At 39.5% G+C, this 25518-nt stretch overlaps 1 protein-coding gene across 7 annotated transcripts in view; it reads right to left on the bottom strand.

Moving 5' to 3' along the window:
- The window catches only part of LOC106053211 (sodium-coupled monocarboxylate transporter 2-like), a 68945-nt gene that overhangs the window by 26295 nt on the left and 17132 nt on the right, over positions 1-25518 (bottom strand). For 4 of the 7 annotated variants that reach the window (XM_056020045.1, XM_056020046.1, XM_056020044.1 and 1 more), the window contains exons 3-7: positions 9701-10266; positions 5396-5461; positions 4008-4059; positions 1468-1535; positions 233-387 (exon numbers count right to left, since the gene is read on the bottom strand). In XM_056020045.1, coding sequence (XP_055876020.1) covers positions 233-387; positions 1468-1535; positions 4008-4059; positions 5396-5461; positions 9701-10111 — 752 coding nt within the window. In that variant the 5' untranslated portion in view covers positions 10112-10266. The other 3 variants (XM_056020043.1, XM_056020049.1, XM_056020048.1) reach the window with 3 other exon arrangements.

Genomic DNA, 25518 nt, shown 5'->3' with positions numbered 1-25518 from the left:
TACATATAATACAGCAGATTTGTGGACTCTTGCTAATAAACATGTACAACATAAGTTTTATATGATACTCATTTTGTAACTTTATTTCATATATAATAATAAGTAATTAATTAATTTTTCTTTTATCTTTCCCTATAGTTTTCCTGCGGTTCTATGTAAAACAAAACACAACAAAAAAGTCAAAGCAATAAGACGAAGTCTATTTACAATTGGTTTCTCTCAAAAAACTTACTCGGTAAAATCCAGTCTTTTGGTTCTTTCTAATGAGTCCCAAGCCTGGCCTATACCGCCCACTACGAGGTCACCTTTAATTAGGATGGCCAAGAGGCTGGCCACCATCATGATGACCTGGAAACTGTCTGTCCACAACACGGCTTTCATCCCGCCCTGGCAGTAATAGAATACATTCAAGTTTACAATTTTCTTCCAACTGATAGTGTAGTTTGAACACATTACCAACCACACTGTTTTAACCACATAGCCATATCTATCAATATTGTAATATGTGTTTCCCTTACTAAATATCAAAATAAATTAACTAATTACCACTAATTATTCAATAAACTGGTTAATTTTTGGATTGATTCATATTTTGTTAGGGGCAACTAGTCATGCAAAGTTTCAACTTGATCTCTGAATGGGAAGTGGGAGGTAGACCGTGTACAACTTGATCCCTGAATGGGAAGTGGGAGGTAGACCGTGTACAACTTGATCCCTGAATGGGAAGTGGGAGGTAGACCGTGTACAACTTGATCTCTGAATGGGAAGTGGGAGGTAGACCGTGTACAACTTGATCTCTGAATGGGAAGTGGGAGGTAGACCGTGTACAACTTGATCTCTGAATGGGAAGTGGGAGGTAGACCGTGTACAACTTGATCCCTGAATGGGAAGTGGGAGGTAGACCGTGTACAACTTGATCTCTGAATGGGAAGTGGGAGGTAGACCGTGTACAACTTGATCTCTGAATGGGAAGTGGGAGGTAGACCGTGTACAACTTGATCCCTGAATGGGAAGTGGGAGGTAGACCGTGTACAACTTGATCTCTGAATGGGAAGTGGGAGGTAGACCGTGTACAACTTGATCTCTGAATGGGAAGTGGGAGGTAGACCGTGTACAACTTGATCCCTGAATGGGAAGTGGGAGGTAGACCGTGTACAACTTGATCCCTGAATGGGAAGTGGGAGGTAGAGCGTGAACAAAATGTGTACCAGACACAGAGTGAGTTGATTTAAGCTTTGTAAATCAAAAAAGTCCTGCAGAGACAGAGTTTAAAGAGAAAGAAGAGGCGATGTGAAAAACGATGTTTGGTTACACTTTTGTGTATGCATTCCACTTTCTCTTTCCCCCACCCGCACCCTTCCCCAAAAATATTTGTGTAACTTTTAGTGTAGCTAAGGGAGACATTACCACCGAACAAAAGGCCAGTACAAACTAGGTTCGACTATAGACTAATCAAGTAATACTTACAAAAGCTGTGTAGAGTGTACACACAATGCCAACAGAGATAACAGAACCCCACAACGTGAAGCCAGTCACTGGAGGGGAATAAATGAAACATAACATCTTAGCATTCATTTATTAACGTGAAGCAATTACATACACATTAGTACTATGACATGCTAGTAAAACATTTTTTTGGTATTAGGGCGTCCATATACAAGGGAGGATCTGAAAGAAGACCACTTGAACTTATATCCTTGAACAACTTTTCAAAGACCCCATGACCTGGTTGTGATGCAAAACGACTTCGAGTAGCGAGAAAAACAAAAGGTGTTTCTACACCAAGACTTGAACCCGGGACCTTCATCTCAGTAGCCAAACCTTTTTTTTTTGTTCTGACGACAATTAACTTCCTATATTAAAGACAGGCATTTTTCAAACTAATCTAAACAATAACTAGACAGTGGATATCGACTACTTTGTCCTGTCCAGTTCATGATTTCTTCCTGGTTAGCTTCCCAAGTTCCTATTCCAATTTATTTATAACGAACTGCAACATTTGTCTGAAGGTTGTAAATTGTAGTCTTAGGCTTGGGGCACTACTTGAAGTCACCCAACTGCACGCTTCTGGTTTGTATATTACTAAACAACGTACGACCTTACAAAATGTATCACGAATGTGTCTTTATCTTTCTTGTTAAGATTTTGTGGAGGTCGCGGCTGTAACACTGGTAGCTGTGACGATTCGTCCGCTGAGCAAAAACAACCGACCTCATCCAATTACGCAGAAATTATTTTATATTTGCCGTGAAAAGGTGTGAATTCAGACTATTTACCCACACCTTCACTTAACCAGTTTACCCATCTGGCCAATGGCTCTATTATTCTATTCAAGTGTCATGTCAATCAACTTTGTTGACTTCATCGCTTGCGCCAGACCATCTGAGCTTCTTTCATCTTACGAGGCTATCCCCTTCCCCAGTTATCTAGACCCTGAACGCAAGTCACGCTTAAAACCATTATTCGCGAATAAGGGGAGGCGCTAATCATGACCTGATATCGCATTGTCTATCTTGACCTATCACGTGATCAATCATCGCCCAACGCTGATACTCAGGCTAACTGACTGGAACAGTCTACAGCACCAAGGCAGAGGGATACGCTTCTGAGACGACTCCAAGTGAAGGCAGAATTAATAGAGCTAAGTTTATAAACAATAGGGCACTCATGTTTGTATCATCAGCAGTCAATAGGAGGATTTGATCATTTCGTCTATCTTTAGTCGTAGATAGGTTGCTTTAGGTTTTAACATTTCGTAGATAGGTTGCTTTAGGTTTTAACATTCTTCTCCACACCATTGTCATCCCTTCCCATTTAATCTTTTATTACATTAACAAGTTTCCTCGTTTCAAACTTAATCAAGTCTTATCTTGATAGTATGTTACACGTGTGTTCTGTTTCCCAACCTGTAGCCTAATGCGCGCTGGTCTATGATGTCGTTAGAAACCCCTAGACCTTACAATATCAAAGCTAAATTATTTTAATAATTAATTGATTTTAATAACATAGACCTCCCAGAGGCGCATGGTCTCCACTGCCCGTTACATGGTCTCCACTGACCGTTACAGCTCTGTATTCAGGCCTTCTATGACGGTTGGTCACGCTTAGGTTCGAGTGCCTTCGGAGGTCACGCTTAGGTTCGAGTGCCTTCGGAGGTCACGCTTAGGTTCGAGTGCCTTCGGAGGTCAGGCTTAGGTTCGAGTGCCTTCGGAGGTCACGCTTAGGTTCGAGTGCCTTCGGAGGTCAGGCTTAGGTTCGAGTGCCTTCGGAGGTCACGCTTAGGTTCGAGTGCCTTCGGAGGTCAGGCTTAGGTTCGAGTGCCTTCGGAGGTCAGGCTTAGGTTCGAGTGCCTTCGGAGGTCACGCTTAGGTTCGAGTGCCTTCGGAGGTCACGCTTAGGTTCGAGTGCCTTCGGAGGTCACGCTTAGGTTCGAGTGCCTTCGGAGGTCACGCTTAGGTTCGAGTGCCTTCGGAGGTCAGGCTTAGGTTCGAGTTCCTTCGGAGGTCAGGCTTAGGTTCGAGTGCCTTCGGAGGTCACGCTTAGGTTCGAGTGCCTTCGGAGGTCACGCTTAGGTTCGAGTGCCTTCGGAGGTCACGCTTAGGTTCGAGTGCCTTCGGAGGTCACGCTTAGGTACGAGTGCCTTCGGAGGTCACGCTTAGGTACGAGTGCCAATGAGATACACTGTGAATGACCTGGAAGGCACTTGTAAAAATATCTAATAGCGCTTAGAAAAATAAAACTTTGGTTTAGAACAGGGGTGGGCAACCTTTTTCGTATGAAGGGCTGCATGTGGCCCGAGTGCTGTATTTGCCCAACCCTTGGTTTAGAAATTAGAATGTATGTTGACAGAGAAAGAATAAGGCTTATGCTAAATGGACTAAAGACGTCAGAGCCTAAATGAATGACTATGATGACGTACTCTGGTTGTCGAACACAAAAACATTTTTCAAGTTGACTCTATAACATCACACATAACCTTTGACATTACTGAAGTAGATCTCAGTTACCTGCGTTCAATGCCAAGCTAGGTGCATACAACACAATCGCCATGTACAGAGTCTGTGAAGTATAGGAAATAGAATTTTTGTTGTGTAGATTTTAAAAAATAAATTAATTAAATGTATCTGAATTGTGTTCCTCAACGTAGGCCTACTATTCTAAATTTAAATAGGTTGTTAACGACTTTTGACAATTGGAAAGTTTCACGATAAACTTAACAATATCAAGGACGTCACTGTAGCCAACAACGAATTACAAATAAAAAAAGTTCTAGCAGGGAGGACTGGGAGTCAAAATAGGCCCGGGCTGGATTGTAATGGTCGGTTGTGACACAAGCAGAGCCGGATTGAACTATGTGCAGTAGTCCCCTAACCCTTCCCTTAAGTCCGGCCCTGTTAACATGCACACAGTTCAGTAAATACTCTGTAATGCGGCACTCACATGACGGATAACGTGCTGAACATTGAAAGATAATATACGAAATAAATGGCTTGACAGTCACGCTTCTACCAGATCATAAATCATTCTAGAATGTGAGAGAATGTGCTCACGTTCCAAGATAAACAAAGAGTGCAGGATTTTAACAAGCAAGAGAAAAAAAATACTTTTTAAAAACAAAGCTGATCTATCGGAAAGAACCGCTAATTGCTGCCATTTATCTGAAGATTAAACGGTTTAGCTTCCTTTCTGTTATATAAAATAAACTTAATTAATTAGTACTAAATGATTAAATAATTGGTTAATTTTTGGATTGATTCGTATATTGAAAGAGAAAGCCATTGTCTGCCGATATAAGGACTATAGAAGATCTGTAGAATGACTATAACATGTAAAGTAAAGAATGAAGATAGAGATGCAACCAGTTGGTGTTCCAATGTGGGGAAAACATTTTTACTTTTCTTGTATTTTCACGTTTATTATTAATTTATTATATTATTAAATTGTCAAAATTGAATTTTTAAAAAATTAAAATATAAAATGCGAAAGTGCTTAATAAAGTAATAATAAAACAATTTAAGTTGATAATTATAAAATAAAATCGTTTTAGACATTTAATATCTTTGCAGTTGTGATTTAGCTTGCATCGAGGTGCGAACCTGTAGTTACAAGTTAGGTCATCCATCACTGAGTACCGACACCAAATAAAATAGCTCTGGATGTAACTACTACAGACTTTACTGTGTAACAAGTTACTACATCTATTTTAATTATTAGCTGATGTATATATTTTATATTTCAATACTATAAATAAAGTAGATATATTTGACTATATTGACTATCTATGACAACATTTCAAGGGAGACAACTCAATAGACTCCCCCACCAATGTTTCGGAAGCAGTAAACTCCGCTACATCTGCCCCCCCCCCCCTCAATATCTCTGTATGACTACTCACCATTTGCAAGACAAATGTCATTGAGGCAGCAGTGCGAACACCTCTTGAAAATCGTTTTTCCAGATACTTGCATGAAAATAAATAGAAAACCATTAACAGTAAAACAAACATGATGACATTTTTATGACCTTGTCATGAAGAAAAAATAATGTCATTGTAAATCAAGCACAGGTCACAAAAATACTCTAGTTCTAATAATACATCGCGAGACACAACTCTCTGATCCTAACTATTGATCAGAGGCGCCGTTAAGGCTGGTGCACTGGCGGATCCAGGGGGGGGGGGGGCGGTAGGGGCGATCCCCCCCCCCCCAACTCGGCCGCCCCCCTCCCTCGGCGGACGGATTTTAGTGTAGAATTCACACAATTTGTATACGAATTTATTACTTATGTTAATAATATATACTAATTATTTATATTTAAACCTATTTTTAGATTATTTCGCCCCCCCCCCTCTAGTATGTTTGTCGATATGGCGGGGTCGGGAGGGGGCGATGGCATCAATTCCGCCCCTCCCTCTAGTATGTTTGTCGATATGGTGGGGTCGGGAGGGGGCGATGGCATCAATTCCGCCCCCCCCCTTTAGACTTTCGAGTGGGGGGGCGGTCCAATTTATATGTAGAAATCACATCTTGCTAACAGTATCAATTGAATATCTATTAAAATTAAAACTTGTTATTGGTATTTTAACAGATCTTTATATTATGTCGTTCTCCTGTTGGCCGATGGGGTGGGGATCGAATACCACTACTGCCCTTCCCACCTAAAACCTTTGAGTGGGAGGGGCGGTCCTACTTTTCGGAGAAATCATAGTTTGTGAACAAAATTATTTGAATTAATATATAAATTTCATATTATGTCGCTCTCCTTCAGGTATTTTTGCCGATTCGGTGGGGTGGGTGTGGGGGGGGGGGGCATTGCATGTACTGCCCTCCCCACTCTAGCTCTCTGAGTGGGGGGGGCGGTCCTATTTTTATGGAGAAATCATTGTATGTGAACAAAATTAGTTGAATATGTATATAATATAAACTACGTGAACTCATTAATATTGTTACGAATCTCACTATCCAGGCTCTCTGCAAACTGCACCATACACCACCAACTTAAAGAACTTGACAACTCAGGGCTCCAAAGTAACGTAAAAGTTTAATAGTTGAATAAATAACAGCCAATACTGTACAATTGGCAACACGTACACTGTACAAATATCTCTCCGATAACACCGTTCCGCCGTATCAACTCTTGCACTGGCCTCTTCGTCTCGTTCCGGGCTTGCACTGGGTTCAACAGTTCAGGACTGACTTCACACACTAGGCTTGTTGTGTCGGACTCGATCGCAGACCAAGATCAAGACGCCGGTCGGCTCAACTGTACTTGACAGTACTCCGCACTGAACCGTCGTAATGCTCCGTACAGAACCACACCGCTGAACTGTGCTGTAGTCGACCGGACTGTAGTGAACCGGGCTCTAAACCCCTTTTCTGAACCTTCTTGACTGCGACACCTCCGCTCTTATATAGGGTCCCTACTGGCCTTCTCGAACCGGACAGAACGCCGTTCGACGTTTCTAGGTGGTCAGATGACTACAACTCTCGTGACGCTCCTGAGCTCTGTTCACGACGGCGATCCTTCCCGAACCGTCCTGTTGACACTCGACTCGGCTGACCGTCGTAACTCGTCACGGTTGACCGCTCGTCTAGCGCTGGCCTGGGGCGATTTGCGTCGGCTGACTACACACACACCACTACCCCATTTGTGCCACCACCAGGCTTATAACAATATGTATATTATGTCGCACCAAGCATTAGTAAATATAAATTGAAAAATGATTGTACCAGGAGGGAGGGGCGATACATGCAATTATCTTCCCCCCATGGGACAAACCAATACTTTTTCTTTTTGTATTATAGTTAAGAAATTTCAAAATTAGAAAAAATCTGTCACTAATATAATTTATACATGCTATAAAATTATCGAGTCGCCCCAACCCTATTCTTTAATGCTAAATGCAATCATTAGCAGAAATTATAAAAAGGAGTAAGGATTAATCATTTTCACTCTATCGCCCCCTTCCCTTTCCAGACAGAGTTTTTGTAATTTCACATGAATTTATCTTAATTATTTTAAGAAAGACTTTGCTTTGGAAAAGTTATAATTCAAACAAATTTTTTCAGTACGAGAGTCACAATTGAGATGAGCTCTAAACCCAGATAATCTTTTCCTAGTCGCCTTTTTCCAACCTTTACTCAATCTGATATTTTTCTAGTTAATTAAGTTTTGGACTATAACTCAGAATTTATGCTTGAATTTTATGGAATATTATTTATCGAATAATTTTTTTTCGGCGGTGATCCTCAAAGCCTTAATCTAAAGATGTGGGGTATCTTATCTTTTCAAGGAACAAATCGGTTTTATTGGCAATGTATTAAGTGCCTAAAAAATTATATTAGAATATTGTTCAACATTATTCGAAATGTCCTTTACAATAGGATAAAAAATGAGCTTTAGGTCAGGAGAATGCGTTTCTTCAGTGAAGAATGCAAGAAAACGCTTTTCGTGATTGGGCTTCGACCCGAGCCCCACTGATGAATAATGAGCTATAAATGTCAGGCGAATGCGTTTCTGCAATGAAGAATGCAAGAAAACACTGATAAATAATGAGCTGTAGATGTATGAAAAATGTGTTTATGCAGTGAAGAATGCAAGAAAAGGCTTTTAGCATCGGGGCTTCGCCCCTAACCCCACTGATAGATAATAAGCTATAAATGTCAGGAGAATGCGTTTCTGCAGTGAAGAATGCAAGAAAACGCTTTTTGCGTCGGGGCTTCGCCCCGAACCCCACTGATAAGTAATAAGCTGTAGATGCAGGGAAAATGTGTTTATGCACTGAAGAATGCAAGAAAGTGCTTTTTCGCCCCTAACCCCACTGATAAATAATGAACTATAAATGTCAGATGAATGCGTTTCTTCAGTGAAGATTGCAAGAAATAGCTTTTGGCGTCGGGGCTTCGCCCCAACCCCACTGAAAAATAATAAGCTGTAGATGTCAGAAGGATGCGTTTCTGCAGTGATAAATGCAAGAAAACGCTTTTTGCTGATAAATAATGAGCTGTAGATGCAGGGAAAATGTGTTTATGCAGTGAAGAATGCAAGAAAATGCTTTTTGCGTCGGGGCTTAGCCCCGAAACCCACTGATAAATAATGAACTATAAATGTCAGGTGAATGCGTTTCTTCAATAAAGAATGCAAGAAATAGCTTTTGGCGTCAGGGCATCGCCCCAACCCCACTGATAAATAATAAGCTGTAGATGTCAGAAGGATGCGTTTCTGCAGTGAAAATTGCAAGAAAACGCTTTTTGCGTCGGGGCTTCGCCCCGAACCCCACTGGAGAATCTTACAGCGCTTCCCCAGACCCCCAAGCTTGCAAGAGAAAGGCCTCAACATGGCTTTTTTATTTTTTCGCCGAAGGTTGAGAAAAACTGCTCTAGTTTATTCTCATATATATATATATATATATATATATATATATATATATATATATATATATATATATATATATATGTATATATATATATATATATATGCTGTACGCACGTTTATGCATAGGGTTAGGGTTTACGCGGCGTTAGGGTTAGGGTTTGGAAAAAAAATCGCCCCCCCCCCACTCCAAAGTTCTGGATCCGCTAGAGTAGAGTTGAAATAAAGAACCCCCGTTCAGACCTATGGTGCAGATGATGTAAATGTCATTTGTTTCTTTTTCCAACGGTTACCGACCAGGGTGTCATGTGGCCAGCACAATGACCAACCACCTTTCCTTAACTAGTGTCAGGCACCCATTAGAGTTACCCTTTTCCCATTGGACTCTGGGGCTTTCTAAAAATCCCGAAATTCAAAATCCCAGCCTTCACCGAGATTCGAACCCAGGACCTCAGGTTCGGAAGCCAAGCGCTTAACCATTCGACCACCGAAGCTAAGATGCTACAGAACAGGGGTAGCCAACCTTTGGTTCCATTCGCCAATGTTTTTTTCACTTCTGATTTTAATGCGCCACCTATAATTTGTAAGTTTCAGTCCTTTAAAGTAAGGTCATTTTGACATATTTGATTTGTTATACACATTTGTATGACAACGTAATATCTTATCGCGGGGCCCCCTCAGATACAAGACCTGGGGTCTTTGCTCCACTTGCCATCCCTTAAGGTCCCTCTGCAAAAAAAAAAGGTCGGTTTATAAAATAGACATAGCTTATTGTTCTTAAAAGTAAATCAGGCATTGGAATTAAACTATGCCGAATATAACTACTTACTTCGTATGCGCTGGTGACGCCTAGGTTGTAGAATATCGGAATGTAGATGTGTGCAGCTCCGGCGATGACAAAAAAGTAGCCAACACCTATCCACAAGTACATCGTTGAATAGTTGTACATCTCCGCCGGCGTCCCCAGCAACGTGATGGCGGACATAAAACTAGCCAGCAGGGACAACGCAACCGGAAACGGGTTCATGTTTCTGCCTGCCAGCAAAAAATTGTCCAGTGACTTGTTTTTGCGATCTTTGATGGCATGGTACAAACCTATTCCCGCTGACACCAGAAGGATGCCTGCAAAGATGACGTAATCCAGCCAGGAGAACTGTTTTAGTTTCCCTGTGTTAAAACTATAGTCGCCTAGAAAAACTGGCTCTCGTAGTCCAGTGTTGGAAGAATCAGCGCTGGCCATATCTACGAGACACTGCGATATTTAACGAACAGATGATTAAGGAATAGATGTTTCCAGGTAGATCTACTCTTTGATAGTGAAGATGGTTACATCACCATTGCAGGCCAGGTGGATTCCAATATTATTCAAGGTGTTCTCTCTCTCTTGTAATTGACCTAAAATGGAAACCAAATAAAAATGTAAAATATTCCATGGCAAACAAGAATGTTGGCATATATTGTTCAGCAATGAACAAGTAGATGTTTTCTCTTGGTTCAAAGCTTATATCAACTCACTCCGTGTATCTGTCTGGTACCAGGTTTACACATTGTTTCTCCCCTTCTCAATTCTCGGATCATGTTGAAACTTTGCACAATTCTCCATTCTCCTTAACAACACATATAGGCGTGGTGGCTGAGGGGTTAAGCGCTTGGGTTCAAGACCCTAGGGTCCTGTGTTCGAATCTCGATGACTGTTTTTGTTTTTTTAATTTCAGGATTTTTAGCGTGCCCTTGAGTCCACCCAACTCTACTGGGTACCTGACTTTAGTTGGGAAAAGTAAAAGGGTTGGTCTTTGTGCTGACCATATGATACTCCGCTGGCCAAAGAAACAGATGACCTATACATTATCTGTCCTATAGATCGAAAGGTCTGAATAGGGGAACTTACAAAACATGAATCTATAAAAAAAAAAAGAATTAATGCCACTCTACATGTGAGATAATTATGAAAAGAGGAGATTGTATAGTTATCTATTGTTTGCTTCAAACTTACTTTAAAGCGGCGACCTATAAAGGGGACTAATTCAGCTTATACCACCACTTTAGTCTTTCCCATTTGTTCGAGATGCCAAACAATATAATTAATTATCAATAGTTGATTAACTAATTGGTAATATTTTTTTATGTTGTCAGGTAAAATAAATAATTTCAGCAAAATTTCAGCTTGATCCGAGTGTGAATGTGAGAGAAATAACGTATACAAACGTTTAACCAGACAGACAGACAGAGTGACTTGATATAAGCTTTGTAAAAAGAGATTATATTCATGAGCACACTTAATGCTAGGGAGTTGAGGGACTCTTTCTATTTCCGTGTTCACACTCCCTCCCCCCCCCTTTTTCACTTCTCCCCCCCCCCCCCGATTCAGTGCTTTTGTAACTCTTACTGACTAAAAATATAAAAAAAAGTGACACTTTTATTAACGACACATGTAACCTTCTTATCAATGTTAGCAATGTCAATTGAGAATATTTTGTCTCAATGCTAACTTTAGTCTTTCAATCCTAGCTAACACTGAAACACTTGTGACTTCCTGGGGAAATGTCTGGAAGCACATTTTAAAACTCCTCAATAAAAATAAATATCAGACTGTCTTTTATCAATCAGGTGCCCAAACGTATGCTGGAGGCCACAGCTCCCGCGTATTGCTTGCCTCGTCTCCATTGCATCCGTCATTAAGCGTACTCCTTGTCCGCTCATTAAATGTATTCATTAACCTGTGACCACAACACCACTCATTAAATGTATTCATTAACCTGTGACCACAACACCGCTCATTAAATGTATTCATTATACTGTGACCACAACACCTCTCATTAAATGTATTCATTATACTGTGACCACAACACCTCTCATTAAAAGTATTCATTATACTGTGACCACAACACCTCTCATTAAATGTATTCATTATACTGTGACCACAACACTACTCATTAAATGTATTCATTAACCTGTGACCACAACACCACTCATTAAATGTATTCATTAACCTGTGACCACAACACCACTCATTAAATGTATTAACCTGTGACCACAACACCTCTCCTCTATTTAAAAGCATTCTTTGCCCCACGACCAGAACACACAGAACATATTGTTTCTTCCTTAAGAAGAGTGTATCTGTTTTCTTATTGGTTCATTCTGTCATTAGCCTCGTTGTAAAAGTAAATATTTGGTCACGTGATGCGTCCATGGGAGGTCAACTCGGTGAACCTCAAAATGTCAAACAGATCTTTCACTGTATTCGTAACACCAGGTGTAGGCGCTCTGTGAGGGGGCTTTTTATGTCTTTCATCTCGGTGAAAGAACGCCACAAGTCATGGGAGTAGCCAGAGGAGTTGGGGGTTCACCCCCTCCCCACCGAAATGAAATCCCCCCCGAGAGGGGGAAGGGGGACTTTGTGACTGATTTTAGCTTTAATTTTGTTTATTTCACGTAAGATTTTAATGTTAAACCGTCACTTGTCCCAGCGCAGCCAAGAGGGTTTTGAGATTAAATTCCCACAAAAGGGGTTTTGAGGTTAAAACCCCCTCTTCTATAAAACAAAAAGTAATGTAAAAGACAGTCACCAGATTCTATGAGCGTAGCCAAGAGGGGTTTTGAGTTTAAACTCCCCTTCCAGAGGGGTTTAAGCTTAAAACCCCCTCCAAATGGTTTTGAGTTTAAAACTCCCCTACAGAGAGTTTTGAGGTTAAAAACCCTTCTTCAATATTATTCTAAAGCAAACTACAGTCACCTTATTCTCTAAGAGCATAGCTAATGAGGTTTTGATTTTGTTTAAAAAAAAATCTAGAAATTTATAGCTTAGAACCCCCAACAGATTTGTTTTTTGAATTATAATTTCTTAATGCACTGTAGGTACCTCAGAATATGCATTTGGTTTTCTTTTAAGTACAGGAAATAAAGCTTGGCTACGCCCATGTCACAGGCAGATCTACTGTCTCAACTTCTAGAAATAAAATCAACCAGTGAATGTTATGTACATAATAAACCCGCGTGGTTGTCCCAGTCATTACAATGTATTTAATTAGGAACAAACAAAAGAAGCTATGGGGCAAAGATAACACATTAGACATTTTTTAAAAACATATCTACTAATCGAGCTAATAACCCACACAACGGAACAAAAATGTCATTGTTTTCTTAGCATAGCTAACTCATGTTGGTATTGCAACTGTCTAGGCATGTAATTATAATTTTTTAAGCATATGGTTGTTGGAATTGTTTTTGTTAAGGCATTTCATTATTATATTTTTGCATTTTAAAGACTGTTCTTTGCTTAGACCTGTATTTGTAAAGATATGTATTTATTAAGGTATGTAGTTATTTAGTTAAAACGCTGTTTCAGATTGTGCCTTTCAAAGCATGTTATATGCTAGTACTGCAGTTGCACACACCACTCAATGTCTAGATGATTGAAGTCTCATTTCAGTGTTAACCAAAAACTCAATGATATTTTGACTAGAGATCACAAGAGTATCACCATGAGTAAAATCACTTAACACATCAGGACAGAAGACATATTTAAAGTATCAAAAGTACTTAAAACGTTGAACCATATCTGACAAATATAAAAAAAAACAACCTTAAGGTAATAATCAGAAAGACACAAAGATAGAGGCACATTTCTTTTTTCATATGCAAGGACAAATTCATAAAAGTGCTACTTCTTCCCTAGTACTACTTGTAGGCCTATCATTAGAATGGTATGTTTAATCAGCCAGGAAAACAAATGACATCAGAGTTGAAGTCTCTTATTAACATGCACTACTAGATTAGCTCATGGACGTCATTATCTTTTTCGCTTAAAGGAACGTTTTTAATTTAAACGATAAGATAAGATGATAAGATATAATAATGCATTTGTTGTAACAATTATAATAATAATCTTTATTATGCATACGGAAATTTGTCTTACAAATTTTGAATCACATCAAACAAAACCTTATAACTATAGCAAACCAAAGCGTACATTCACACCAGACTACATGTGGAATGTTTATATGTTGAATTATCTATGGCATGCATATGATATTTCCCATAAAAGAGTTACTGTCTTTTTGTCTTGTATCTCCTTTGTGATAATAAAATGTAAAACTTTTTACATATCTTATTTTCTTTTTTTAGCGCCCCCGAAAGGGGAAAAGGCGCTATTAGTTTTGTGTGGCCTGTCTGTCCGTCCGTCCCGTTTCGATCTCAGAAACTAGAAGAGAAAATGAAAATCGGACATCATGATATTTTAGATCATTCAAAGTTCTGCAACGGCTACTTTTTCTTTTCTAAAAGCGAAAAATCTAATATTTTAAATTAATTATGCAAGCAGTTTTTTCATTAAAATACACCATTTTTACAACTATTCACTATTAATAGTAAGGAAGGTAACTATTTACTTTGTTAATAACATGCACATACTAATGGTTTAAGATTTTTTAAAAAAATACATTAAATATATTTTTTAAAATTGTATTGCTAAGTTATGTAAGTTCGTTCATACTGAATACTTTTTTAAAGAAAAAAAAAATCACCAGTTTTCTCTCTATCGAAACTTTGTCTCGATCGTCTTTCATGCATAACTCGGCATTCATAAAGAATGTGTTCTATTGTCTAGTCGTCCATGCAGTGGCGGCACTGTGTGTCGTAGTTTTCCATTCACCTTTCACAAGTAAACACCAATTGGACAGTGTCCTCATCCTTTCTGTCTGGTTTACTCATTGGCCTGCGGAGCTCACGGCCCTTATCCGAAGAATCCCAGCCATCGTACCAAAGCGCCAACAATATTTTGTCAGCCAGGGATCGTACACTTTGGTATATGCACGGTTCATTATACACGAGTGCCGTCTGGACCGCGGTTTTTGCGAGGTGGTCAACCAAGTCGTGACTAGCCACTCCACAATGGGCGGGCACCCATTGTAAGGTAACGTTCACACCGAATCGTAGGAGACGCTCCCCAAACGTGAGGAAGTCCCATACCCTTCTGACACCCTCTAGCCCCTCTAAGGCCTCTAGAGAGAACATCCAGTCGGTAAACAAGATCACGTCCAACGACCTTACCAGAAGCATTTAGGATTTTTAGTTTTTAGCGGCCCCCGAAAGGGGAAAAGACGCTATTAGTTTTGTGCGAAATGTCTGTCCGTCTGTCCATCTGTCCGTGCGTCCCGTTTAGATCTCGTAAACTAGAAAAGATATTGAAAATCCGACATCACAATATTTTAGACCATTCAAAGTTCTGATGCAACGGCTACTTTTTTTTTTCTGAAAGCGAAAAATCTAATTTTTAAAATCAGTTATGCAAGCAGTTTTTTAAAGAGAAAAAGCTAATTAGTATGCATTATAAGCTAGACCTAATTTAAAATGAATAGTAATCTTATAAATATCATTTTTCTAAACCTTTTTTTTTTAGCGTAATTTTTTTTGAGATTGAGCCTATTCAAAACAATTATATCAATTATAAGACATCAGGCCAGGGGAGGCGCGGTGGCTAAGCGGTAAATCGCTTGGCTTTCGAACCGGGGTCCCGGGTTCGAATCCTGGTGAAGACTGGGATTTTCAACTTTGGAATCTTTGGGCGCTTCTGAGTCCACTCAGCTCTAATGGGTACCTGACATTAGTTGGGGAAAAGTATAGGCGGTTGGTCGTTGTGCTGGCTACATGACACCCTCGCTAACCGTAGGCCACAAAAACAGATGAACTTTACATCATCTGCCCTATAGACCACAAGGTCTAAAAGGGGAACTAGTTAGGCCAGGTTCACATCTAACTTTACATTCACTTACACCTATCCTTTGATCTGTGGGACCGTTGGGGCACTACACAAGATCTGTAAACTTTCTTTCTCCATTCTTATTTCTCATTTGTCTTTGATATAATTTCATTTGGATGTTCTTTCTCAAAATATTGAAGCCTGCCTGGATGGACATCTTCGGGGGCCGATTTTGAGTTTGTGTTTCAACACAAACTGTCTTTTGTAACCTTGTTTTGTTTTTGTAATGTTCAGATTGCCTACCAGGCAGTGGTAGACAAATTTAAAACACTGCAGATGTGAGCGTGATAAAACATTGCCAACGCCTTTTCGCCAACACTAAAGGAGGACATTTTTCTTAGTAATCATAATCTTTGTTGCCCTTGTTTGCAGGGTTAGGAAACAACATTTTTTTGTGATTAATATGACACGACAATAGATGGTTTGAACTAGGAATCCGAAATGTTGTTAACTATCTAGAGCCTTAACCAGAACTTTAACTAGAAATTTAACTAGAACCTAAAGTGCTTCTTTCAAACCACCACAAACATATACAACTTCTTTAAAAAAATCAAAACGTCCAGTTTTCTCCCTTGATGAGTCCAAATCACGCAACGGATGAGACCCATGTTAATCCCACGTCTAAAGCATCACTTAACTGTATAAAAACATGAAGTGACTTGGACAGTGGCATCGATCGACGGTGTTAGGCCGCTTAGCGTTCCATAGACATGTGAAAAAGTGAGAACACTTCTGGTAGACTACTCTACAGAGTTTCTAGATTTATGGTGTCTATAAACATCCAATGTCTCAGTCAACAATACAGCCAGTCAAAACAAATGACGATAAGCACGTGATCTTGTTATGTAACCTCGTGTAGGCCTAAATATAGATTTGCTTCTATCTACAAGCGATACATAAATATATATTTACATATTTTATTCATTTCTAGGTCAAAAGTTCTGAAGGGCAGTGGCGGCGCAAGGCGTGGATGACGTTGTCAACAGGCCAAGGCCTCACGGTTTGAGAGGGGGCTGGGCGCCTTGAAAGTTGATTCATTACTAAAAGGTGTGCATCTGGCCGTCTAGATTCAACTGAATCTAATTCTATTCAAAATAATTGACAACACTTCAGTCTGTTACCGATAAAGTGATTCGTAGAGACAAAGAGGCAAAAATAGTTATTTGGCTAAAATGCACTAGAAACTAGAAATTTTAACAAAAGTCAATTATCTTAAGATTTCGTCATACATCAACCGGTGAAATCATTAAAAAAACTTCTTACCGGAGAATATTGAACTAGAAAATGACTGGGAGAGTTTTAAAAAAATGTGTTAACTATTCAAAACTGTTGTGTCAAGTGATACCACGATGGTGCAAATTTGATAGGCGCTAAACTTGGAGTTAAACCTCGTATATTGCCCCCACGGAAACGCTTTAATGACCAACTAAGGCGCCAACTTGCTTTAGATGCAAGAGAAGAGAGCGCCTGGGTGAATGCGGCTTCAGAACGAGACAGTTGGGCGATCACTTACAAAAGGCCGTGGTATACACATGTGTGTCCAAAAGAAAATCCGCTGCCTAGGACAGACGTAAAAAAAAAATATATAAATCTAAATCTACCACCGACGGACAATGGTTATGTCTGCGCTGGATGTGGCCACATGAAATACTGCATTCCTGACTAATCTTTGGACAAAGCTTTTTGTGGATTGAACTGTATTCCAAAAGAGGAACTAGTCCTACGAGTGGGTGAGAGCAGTGACCTCTAACCTTTCAAACCATTGGAAGAATTACAAAACATGATCTCATATACCCAACATTGAAGGAACTTTACCAAAAGTATTACATTGACGTAACAGATACAATAATTCACGGGCTAAAAAGTATCTTAAGGGAATCGTTAAAATGTGGCCCATTGATTGAATGTTAGAATAAAAAAGGAAAAGATGTTCCGACCATACTTAACAATATGACTCCAATACTAACATATAGAGATGTCTGCAAGCAAGACATGAGAGCCACAGGCATCAGCGAAAGTATGTGGGAAAACATAGCCAAAAGCCGGAGTGCATGGAGACAGACTGTGCGTGCTGGGACAACCCTTGCTGAGAACAAAAGAATTGAAGCGGCCTTAATCAAGAGAAGAAAAAAAAAGAAAGCTGCCCTGTCCGCTAGCCCTGAATCAGAGGCATACACATGTATGAATTGTGGCAAAGTCTGCCGTTCTAGAATTGGCTTGATTAGCCACACCAGATTCTGCCCCGTCTCAAGATTAAACCAAAAATGTTTTAAATGTTTTGTTTTTGTTTGTTTTAAATGTTTCGGATGTTCCTTCAGTTTAGTAAGATAATTATATCCTTTCCCAAACCTTCCGCAGTGAGCAGGGTTTGAACCCGGGACCCTTCGAGACACCGAACAACAGTCCAAAACACAAACCAGAGACTAGGTAGACATCATAATAGAGACATACAAAACTTTTTAGCCCGTGAATTATTGTATCTGCATCTAAAACTCTGTTTTTATCTTATATAATACAGACGTTACTTCAAAAAAGAAGATGATTACGTCCTACGCGTCACGCGTTTTTTTGTCCAACCTGCTCATCGTAATGTTGAACCAGCCTTGGAAAAACAATGATGAAGTCACTGGTTAACATGGATGACTACATGGACACATAGGTACGAGTTGGACGTAAATATCTTCTCTTTTGAAAGAACGTCTGCAATTTATAAGATAAATAGAAATAGTACAAAAATAAGGATTCCTTATTTTTTAAAATCTATTTTCTTTCTTTTTTCCCTGAGTCGATATAGTTTTTAATTTGCTTACGTCATAACGTACTATTATTTCGCGTTCTTTTAGACACTGTATACAAACAAACGAACACACAAACATCCTAATAGCATCAAAAAGATTTTTTTTCGAGATAGATAAGAGCAATGTACGTGTGTAAATAAGATAAATATAAATAAGATAAATATAGCACTGTCTTTTCTCTACATTCAAAAGGTCTCAAACAAACGATTGCCATGAATAAAAACAAATGGCTATACTTGGTTTTAGGGGACACAATGCCAAAAAAAAAATGCATTGTGGGGAACGCGAAGGGGGCATTCAATTATGACTTCCGAAAAAAGTAATTTTTTTCTCCTATGCCTGAAACTGGTAGTCTTAAGGAATATTAGCATTGTCTAATACCTTACATCGCAAAACAAAAAAAAAAGGTGCTATATCTTGAATTCAAATCTGATAAGTGTGCGGTGAGTGGTTGATCAATTGGAGGATGCTAAATAAACTTTAGGGTTCGCCATAAGTATACAATATTTTGTTATTGTTATTGTTGTGGTAGTGTAAAGGGGAAGGGGAGTGGATAATTCAAAGTGATACTTAAATCAACGGGCTTTCGACTGTAGAGTAAAGACAAAGCTAAAAAGTATATTAGTCTTACATAATTTTGTGTTGGTCCGTGGTTTGTGGTTGGGACATATTTTAATATTCTTGCTACCGTTGCAGTAATTTGATGTAACTGGTGAATGTTGCGACCCATTTCTTCAAGGTTTGCAGTGTTCGCTCTTAATGGGTTCAATTGCAATCAGTACAGTCTAGACAACACTTTGGTTAAGCATCTTTCCTGGGTCCATTCTTGTATGTTTTATGATTGGATTTGTCCTTTTAAGTTTTGTGCTTTACTTGGGGAGAACATTTATTGATCTTATACTGAACATGAACTGTATGTGAACAAAGCACTTTTTTTTATATTTCAATAAACTGAGGTAACTAGAGTTAAAGTGATCAAGAAATAAAGAGCTTAGCTTTTATAAATAAAGAGTTGAAGACATATCTTTAAAAAAAAAAGTCTTCGTTTGTTTTAGCAAAGAAAAGAAGAACATTAGGATACGTAACAAATGTGTTTGGCTATTTATATAATAATAACTATGCATAAGTAACACACAACACGCATACACTTAATTCCGACCGCACGGCCCAAGACGCATACTAACATATAAACGGAAACGTGGCTTTGCACTAATCAAAGCACGACCCATATCTAGCACCCTGAAACATAGAATAAGCAGAGAGCTAGCGATGCCGCTAATCCAAAAAAACTTCATCTACGACGCGCAAACCAGAACATGAAGCCTGATTAAAACATCTATGTTCTTACGTCGCCGTTACAACGAGGAAACAGAGGACACAGTAGCACAGAGCCCACAGCCAGACCATCGTCTGCACAAGAAGAATTACACGAAACTAAGGCATGACGTCTTACACACACACAAGATTTAGGACAACTAATCGCACAAAACACAAACTACTTCAAATAAAATACATTCAGGCCTACGAGGCATTGATAAGCTAATTTTTGTTAAAAGTTGTATGACGTTTATTGCGCATATTTTAGCAGTACAGAATCAAATTTTAAAGCTCATCTGTTTGTAACTATTATCTAGTTTTTAATTTTAAAGTTCAATTGAGCGTCCTTGATATTGTTTAGTTGATGGTGATCTCCAACAGACGACTTACCTTTGATTCATTTTACAATGTCCTGACTTACCTTTGATTCATTTTACAATGTCCTAACTTACCTTTGATTCATTTGACAATGTCCTGACTTACCTTTGATTCATTTTACAATGTCCTGATTAAAACATAGAAAGAAATGAGATATTCCACTGTTCACTTTCCGACGCTTAAATGAATAGGTCTCTTAACTTAATGGGTCATTCTGTCGTCGGATGAAAAATTTTATATCCTTGAAGCAAACAGCGCCCAGCGCAAAAGGGCCGAACTGCGCCTACTCTATTGCCCCATGCCCTAGACGTGACAGGTAGATCCTAGACTACGTGGCACAGTTCTTCACACAGTAATGCCACATTAGGTGTTGCCCTGACTGACACAATAGTTCAAACAACTTGGCGCGTGACTTAGGTGAAATTCAAAATTACCTGGACGTGTCCGTTAAGTTTCCACTTACATTTGTGTATGTGTGTGTGTGTGAAGATTATTAGCGGACAACTCAAATGTAGGATTGTTAGATTTATTTAACAACACCATCTAGAGCTAAGAAAAAACAACTTCCTCTTAAGTCACAGAAATTGTCTAACAATATCAATGAAGTGCAAAATGAATTCAGTTCAATTCAACATATACAAAAAAATATAATACAATTTCAAATCTTTTTTTAAAGCTATTCCCTGTAAAATTGACAGTTAAGACCCGCGGGTCTCGATTAATATAGGGTTAGTTCCCAATAAAGTTGCCAGTCTCAACACCCCCCCCCCCCAATGGTACGGTAGAAGCGATGGCTCTCCCACCCCAACTCTACCTGGAAGGTGGGGTGAGGGGGGGGGGGCGAGGGGACACGTATCAATTTGGATGTAAGAACCACACAATTACTTTTTTTTTTTTTAACTAAATAATTTATGCTATCATTCTTATATTATTTCGTCTGCTAGCTGTCTATATGGGCACGAACGGAATACTTTTTGTCTGGGAATGGGGGCGAAATAAAAGGTTGAAAAACACAAGCTTTAAATTAGTTGGTAATTGAACCATCTACTATATAAACATAAAAAATCAATCAATATAGTTTGGAATGAGCCATAAGTACAGTTCAAGTAAATTTACCCTTTCAGACTAATGCGATCTATAGGGTGTCATGTGGCCAGCGCAACGACTTTCCCAAATAATGTTATTTAAAATTATGTATTCAACTCGATCCAAGAATGGGCGTGGGAGAAATAGTGTTCAAAATGTTTTACCAGACAGACTGATTCAATATAAGCTTTGTGATTTATTTTTCTTACGAAAAGTCCAATAGGTTGTCATATCAAATGCACACTTTACGTAAAACAAAGTTTTTGAAGCAGAACATGCTTATTGCTATGGGAAAATGAAAATATTCCACTTTCAAAGAAACCAGAACAAATCAAGTTACTTTTACCTTCCGCTGACCATGTTAGAAGCATTGGGAAAAGAAAACCCCGGGACACAACGAGGCTTAGCTGAGGGTCATGCAACAAGAAAATCAATCAATCTGTAAACTCTCAGGCACACATTAACATTTTCCATGCCTTTTAATCGGGGTGAACCTTTGACCTTAGTCGCCCTATTTTAATACTAAGTAGATTGTGAAAGTGTTTATAGAAAATATTTTAGACCACAATCTCAAGGTGGGTTTTACGGGTTTAACCGACACCAATCGTTTTAGAAGTTCTAAACACTGACCCGCGACATAGCAACTTGTCGGCAGTTTAGATCTGTGACGTGGCAACGAGCAGGTGATCAAACCTGTCTACAGGTTGGGATGTCGCAGGTCAGTGTTCATGCCTTCGATTGAGATTAGTCTCGGTTTAACTAGGGGATGATTTGAATTAGTCGGGTACACCTCCCCCCCCCCACTCGACTGGATGATAATGACTGCAACACAAAATAAACTAGTAATTTTAACTTCGAAAAATGTTAACAGATAAACATTGAATAACTAATTAAATTGAGGATTGATGCATGTCTGTTATACAGCGAATTATAACAATGTACAGTACAACATATTTGTGTATTAACGCACCTCATACAAACTGAAACATGACCATACTGCCTGCAGTTACAAGCACAACTCTCAAAGATCCTCAATCTCCAGCATGCTACACTAGCATGTAGACAGCCATGACGTGACTCTGCACTAGCGTGTAGACAGCCATGACGTGACTCTGCACTAGCATCCAGACAGCCATGACGTGACTCGCACTAGCATCCAGACAGCCATGACGTGACTCGCACTAGCATCTAGACAGCCATGACGTGACTCGCACTAGCATCCAGACAGCCATGACGTGACTCGCACTAGCATCCAGACAGCCATGACGTGACTCGCACTAGCATCCAGACAGCCATGACGTGACTCGCACTAGCATCCAGACAGCCATGACGTGACTCTGCACTAGCATCCAGACAGCCATGACGTGACTTTGCACTAGCATCCAGACAGCCATGACGTGACTCGCACTAGCATCTAGACAGCCATGACGTGACTCGCACTAGCATCTAGACAGCCATGACGTGACTCTGCACTAGCATCTAGACAGCCATGACGTGACTCTGCACTAGCATCCATACAGCCATGACGTGACTCTGCACTAGCATCCAGACAGCCATGACGTGACTCGCACTAGCATCTAGACAGCCATGACGTGACTCGCACTAGCATCTAGACAGCCATGACGTGACTCTGCACTAGCATCTAGACAGCCATGACGTGACTCGCACTAGGATCTAGACAGCCATGACGTGACTCTGCAGTAGCATCTAGACAGCCATGACGTGACTCTGCACTAGCCTGGCTCAAAAGCTAACGAGAGACCAGGCTCCTTGTAAACATACAGCAGAGATCTACTGATGACAACAATCGAGACAGTCAATTAAATCTGTTTACTTACTCTTCAAGAAAGGGAAAACATCAACAAGAAACGTCTTCTCCAAAACAAGAACTTCTTGGAACAAACAAAACTCAAAGCAACAGACCCTAAGGATTGTGGGATTGGGAACTCCCTAGTCTGCTATGTTGTAATCAAAGAGGCGTAACTGTATAATTGGTGTAGGGGGGAGTGCGGACGTTTCCCCCCCCCCCCTTCCCGTTCGATAGAGTCCCAAGAAGGATACTGAGAAAAACTGGCCCCATTTATCTCAGACAACATGCTAACATCTCTTTTAAGAAGAACATTAAGACCCATCTGTTTAAAACTTATTTTAGATTAATTGTCATTCTAGCTGTCGTGTTTGTGTTTGTAATGTTATTACAGCGCCCTGAGCCTACATTTGGTTTGTTAACAGCGCTTTGTAAATAAAATTATTATTAGTAGTAGTAATGTATGCGCTTGAATATGACTTGAAATAAATTAACCTTGCATCTCAACACAATCAACAAGGGCAGATAATGAAACAATTCCACGCAACTCTTACTTGCGCTATTAATTGACACTACGCATTTTGCTAGGAGCGGTTTTGTTCCCCCTGGGGGGCGGGGGGCGTTGTATGGTAAATCGGAGGACAAGAATGATACAGGTACTGCTAGCTGTCAACTATTGTTGATATTAATTCTCGCTTCACGGCTTGACCACGGACTAGAAAGTAGGTCGGAACTCTGCTTAGCATGCCTTGCTCCAGATTGGTCAAGGTAACCTGGAATGCCATTTGAAAGAAACGTTTTCGTCAACATTTTGTAGAGGAGAAATTAATTAAAAATGTGCTAATAATAGGGTTGGATGTAAAGTAAATGATTCATTATGAGGTACTATAAACAGGTACGGATTATAGGGGCATTTGGGCTGGTAGACCGACCTGCTTAAAATCGCAATGAGGCCCACAATACACTAACAATTGTAAGAAAAGTTCTTTTAATAAAAAGGGACTCAGCGTCGCGACTGGTCCTCGCAGTACCATTTAGAGAAGATCTTTTGCAGATGATTAGTCTAGTACCGTTCATGGCGTCTCAGTTCTGGGCAAGTCTCTCCAACTGCGCCCACATCTTACCACTCTGCTTGACATCTGCTCGGCGCCATGTATTTCTGGGACGTGCTTTCATTGAGAATTTTTAAGTAAGGGTTTGTCTTGTGATGTTGGATACTTGGATTATAATCAATTATTAGATTGAAAATAATTTAAGACCAACTGAAACGTTTTTTTGTTCTAAATTTAGTTGGATATTGATTTTGAAAGTAAACGAGTTGAGACCCATGATTTCATTTAACCTATAATCCTGCTGAACTACAAAATAGAATAAGTGACATAACCCCCCACGCATGCATAGGTTAATTTTTCGATGTATTTCAAAATGTACACATAAGAACAGGTACTAATGGATGCCAATTAAATGACACGCAACACAATTAGTGGACCGAATAATGTCAGGGCCGATTTAGATACCCAATCCGCCGCTGCTTATAACACTAAAAGAGAAAAATGAAAAATCTTTTCCTTTGCTTGTGTACTAAATGTGTCAAGTCAAGATTTTCTTTGACGCTATCACACTGGGCAAGTTACTTCCGGTTTACAGACTCACTTCAGAGACTATGTCTTTTATTTGACAACTCTAGTTAAATGTTCAGTTGAATATAACATACAATATGTTAAAATGTATATCAATTTGGAGTTGCTGTTGTAATAAAGTAAAGTGCCCCTTTCAGACTTTGAGATCTATGGGGACGATAATGTAAAGGTCATCTGTTTCTGTGGCCCACGGTTAACGATGGTGTCATGTGGCCAGCACAATGACCAACCGCCTTTACTTTTCCCTAACTAATGTCAGGTGGGTGGACTCAGAGGCGCCCAAAGATCAAGAAATTTAAAATCCCAATCTTCACAAGGATTCAAACCCAGCACCCTTGTTTCGGAAACCAAGCGCTTTACTGCTCAGCCACCTCGCTGTTGTAATACTCCCTCCCCTCTTTTCTTCCTGACATCCATGTCCCTCTTAGCTCCTATATGTACATTCATATGATGGTACACAACGACAAGATATAAACTCTATTGAAAGTATCTGTCACAGATTACATTATAGAATTGTGTGTACATTTCACATTTGAAAGAAATATAAGCCCTCGACATGAGCCTCGGGATTTACCCCTCAAATTTAGACACTTGACAGCACGTCAGGATTTACCCATGGGGCGTGATTATGAAGTTTGAAATCTATTGGTTGATTTGAAATTAAACAAAGACATTTTTTTAAAAGAGTTAGCGCCAGAGAATTGGCGAGAGTAAGAAAGTAACGCCAGAGTCGATAAAATAATTGGTTAGTAGACAGTCACGTTTCTAAGAGCTCCGTTTGAAAAGCCTTTGTAATATGTTTCATGCTCATTGATTTGTAATTTGTACATAAACTGTACTTACGTTGTATTTAAATAAAGT

Source organism: Biomphalaria glabrata, chromosome 2 (genome assembly GCF_947242115.1).
Source record: "Biomphalaria glabrata chromosome 2, xgBioGlab47.1, whole genome shotgun sequence".
NCBI lineage: Eukaryota > Metazoa > Mollusca > Gastropoda > Planorbidae > Biomphalaria > Biomphalaria glabrata.
Note: the sequence above shows the minus strand (reverse complement) of the source record. Positions and strands in the feature narration are given on the sequence as shown.